The sequence below is a fragment of the Centropristis striata genome, chromosome 18, assembly GCF_030273125.1.
Source record: "Centropristis striata isolate RG_2023a ecotype Rhode Island chromosome 18, C.striata_1.0, whole genome shotgun sequence".
NCBI lineage: Eukaryota > Metazoa > Chordata > Actinopteri > Perciformes > Serranidae > Centropristis > Centropristis striata.
In genome coordinates this window covers 34,708,168-34,712,100 of record NC_081534.1, presented here as the reverse complement: position 1 = coordinate 34,712,100, position 3,933 = coordinate 34,708,168, and the positions used below count along the sequence as shown (strand labels likewise).

The 3,933-nt window shown below is 34.9% G+C and overlaps 1 protein-coding gene across 1 annotated transcript in view; it reads right to left on the bottom strand.

Moving 5' to 3' along the window:
• Positions 1–3,231: 3,231 nt before the first annotated feature.
• The window catches only part of si:ch211-202p1.5 (uncharacterized protein LOC103909337 homolog), a 40,638-nt gene continuing 39,936 nt past the window's right edge, over positions 3,232–3,933 (bottom strand). Inside the window, exon 4 of the mRNA XM_059355876.1 lies at positions 3,232–3,361. Within this exon, the coding sequence (XP_059211859.1) occupies positions 3,232–3,361 (130 nt within the window). The remainder of the gene's footprint in view (positions 3,362–3,933) is intronic.

Sequence of the window (3,933 nt, the reverse complement as noted above, 5' to 3'; positions counted from 1 at the left end):
AACAGAACAAAACTGTCAACATTGCAATTAAAATTTTTTTTTTAATTGCAATTAAAATACATTTTTGAGTAAAAATGTATAATTGTAAAGTAAAAAAAAACGTTTTTTTTTTTTGTAAATCCCTTACTTTTACTTTTGGTTAAAAAAATATGAATGCAAAAACGAAATAAAACAACCGATAAATAAAAGTTTCTCATTTGCAAACAAAATTTTGGGGATTTGCAAATTCTTTCTCTGTCACAAAAGTCTTTGTGACAAATGTCACCTGGACAGTTTCTTTAGAAAAACAGATATTTTACTGCAGTAACAGGACTTTTACTATAACAGAGTACTTTTACTGCAGTAACAGGACTTTTACTATAACAGAGTACTTTTACTGCAATAACAGGACTTTTACTATAACAGAGTACTTTTACTGCAGTAACAGGACTTTTACTATAACAGAGTACTTTTACTGCAGTAACAGGACTTTTGCTATAAAAAAGTACTTTTACTGCAGTAACAGGACTTTTACTATAAAAAGTACTTTTACTGCAGTAACAGGACTTTTACTATAAAAAAGTTATTTTACTGCAGTAACAGGACTTTTACCATTACAAAGTATTTTTACTGCAGTAACAAGACTTTTACTAAAACAGAGTACTTTTACTGCAGTAACAGGATTTTTACACTAACAGAGTATTTCTACAGTGTGGTATTAGTACTTGTACTGCAGTAACAGGACTTCTACAGTAACAGAGTATTTCTACAGTGTGGTATTAGTACTTGTACTGCAGTAACAGGACTTCTACAGTAACAGAGTATTTCTACAGTGTGGTATTAGTACTTGTACTGCAGTAACAGGACTTCTACAGTAACAGAGTATTTCTACAGTGTGGTATTAGTACTTGTACTGCAGTAACAGGACTTCTACAGTAACAGAGTATTTCTACAGTGTGGTATTAGTACTTGTACTGCAGTAACAGGACTTTTACGGTAACAGAGTATTTCTACAGTGTGGTATTAGTACTTGTACTGCAGTAACAAGACTTTTACTATAACAGAGTACTTGTACTGCAGTAACAGGACTTCTACAGTAACAGAGTATTTCTACAGTGTGGTATTAGTACTTGTACTGCAGTAACAGGACTTCTACTGTAACAGAGTATTTCTACAGTGTGGTATTAGTACTTGTACTGCAGTAACAGGACTTCTAATGTAACAGAGTATTTCTACAGTGTGGTATTAGTACTTGTACTGCAGTAACAGGACCTCTACAGTAACAGAGTATTTCTACAGTGTGGTATTAGTACTTGTACTGCAGTAACAGGACTTCTACTGTAACAGAGTATTTCTACAGTGTGGTATTAGTACTTGTACTGCAGTAAATGATGTGGTACTTGCTCCAGCTTGGGGAACAGACTTTGTCTTCGTCTCGTTTCGTGTTCAGAAGGTTTTTTGGCGTCCGTGTGAACACACCTGCTGTTTCTGTCGGCCAATAACTTCATCGTCTGCATGTAAATTTAAAAACATGAAGTCATTACAGAAACATTCAGTGTGCAGCTGTCAACATGTTGGAGCCAAAACATTTATATTTATTAGTTCAAACACATAAAAACACGGAGACGCTGCAGGCCCATACCTTTACATTTATGATTCATACAATTATTTTTTATATTTCATATTTTCTTCAGTAGAAACTTTTGGTGAAATCTTTACTCTGCATTTTATTGTGCTGTCACACAGTGAGATGTCTCTTAAAACATATACAACATGGGTCTCAAACTGGCGGCCCGTGGGCCAATTGTGGCCCTTGTGACGATATTGTGTGGCCCCCACCTTGATATGAAAGTTTAATGTGAGTTTTATATGAATGACACTTCAGCATGTTGTGTGTGGAAGGTCCCTTTAATTACTGTTTTTGGTAATTTTGTGTCTTTTTTTAATAATTTTGTGTCTTTTTTTAGTAATTTTGTGTATTTCTTTGGTCATTTTTGTGTCTTTTTTGTTATTTTTGGTCTTTTTAAAAATCATTTAGTGCTTTTTCAGTCATTTTGTGTCTTCTTTTGTAATTTTGTGTCTTTTTTGGTCATTTTGTGTCTTTTTTAAAATAATTTTGTCTTTTTTGGTAATTCTGTATCTTTTTTTGGTAATTTTGTGTCTTTTTTAGGTAATTTAGTTTTTTCTGTCATTTTGTGTCTTTTTTGGTCATTTAGTGTCTTTTTTGGTAATTTTGTGTATTTTTTTGGTAATATTGTGTCTTTTTAAGTAATTTAGTTTTTTTCTGTCATTTTGTGTATTTTTTGGTCATTTTGTATCTTTTTAAAGTAATTTAGTGCTTTTTCAGTCATTCTATGTCTTTTTTTGTAATTTTGTGACTTTTTTAGTAATTTTGTGTCTTTTTTTGGTCATTACTGTCGATACTGCCTCCAGCGACCCCCAGGTAATTTGATTTTGAGACCCCTGATATATATTTTTTTATCTAATGCATATTCTGCATTTAATTAATAATACCAATCCCTAATAATCTACGGAATCTCTGAAAAATATTTATATTCGTCACACCTGCAATTTTGTAAAGAAATTAACAAAATCATCCAAAAACAAAAACATTATTGATCAGAAAAAAATTCTACATCAATAAAATAAATACTTGTTAAATTAAATAAATATTGTAAAAATGAGCTGCAACATCCAAAAATAATATAAAATAATTATAACTATTAAAATAACATTTGTTGATCTTAACAAAGTATTTATTAACCATTTAATAAGGTATTATCATTATTTAAAGGGTTGTAATTAAGTTGCAGAGATTAATAAATAGTTATTATAAATTAACGGATGTGTGCATTACTAATAAGTCATAACAATAAAAGTTTTTAATTAAACTTTTAATAAGTGTGTGTGAAAATGACAACAATTAGACGTCTTTGTTTTCAGTGGTTGTTTTTAATGTGTTTAAGTAATTTAAAAATCTTTAACAAAATAAATATCTTGCAATAAAATAATCAACATATATGATGCTATACATTTTTTAAAAGGCCGGAGTTCAAACATCTTACAAAAGCTTTTTTTTTTTTTTTTTAACAGAGGGACAACATGAAACCAGGAGTTCTGGACTTAATTACATATATTAATAACAGGATGAAATATTATATATATATTTATTTATATATATAATTATAATTATATATGTATGTTAAATGTTTCCATACGGGACTGAGAGCGACCTGCTGCAGGAGGAACCACTCAGAACCATCTCAGCTGCTCTGACCAGGAGGAGGAGGAGCAGGAGGTGGTAAAGGAGGTGGTGAAGGAGGAAGAGGAGGAGGAGGAGGAGGAGGAGGAGGAGGAACCACTCAGAACCATCTCAGCTGCTCTGACCAGGAGGAGGAGGAGCAGGAGGAGGAGCAGGAGGTGGTGAAGGAGGAAGAGGAGGAGGAGGAGGAGGAGGAGCAGGAGGAGGTAAAGGAGGTGGTGAAGGAGGAAGAGGGGGAGGAGGAGGAAAGAGGAGGAAGAGGGGGAGGTGGAGGAGGAGGAGGAAGAGGGGAGGTGGAGGAGGAGGAAGAGTAGGAAAAGGAGGTGAAGGATGTGTAGGAGGAAGAGGAGGGAGGAAGAGAAGGAGGAAGAGGAGGAAAAGGAGTTGGTGATGGGGGAAGAGGAAAGAGGAGGAGGAGAAGAAGGAGCGAGAAGAGGAGGAGGAAGAGGAGAAGGAGGTGGAGGAGGAGGAGGAAGAGAAGGAGTAGGAAGGGGAGGAGGAGAACAATGAGGAGGAGAAGGAGGAAGAGGAGGAGAAGGAGGAGGAGGAGTAGTAGGAGGAAGAGGAGGAGGCAGACGAGGAGGAGAAAGAGAAGAGGAGGAGGAGGAAGAGGAGCAGGAGGAGGTCAGAGATGGACGGCGCCGACGATTCACAGCAACACGTCACAAATAAAAAACCAGAAAGGTTTAAAA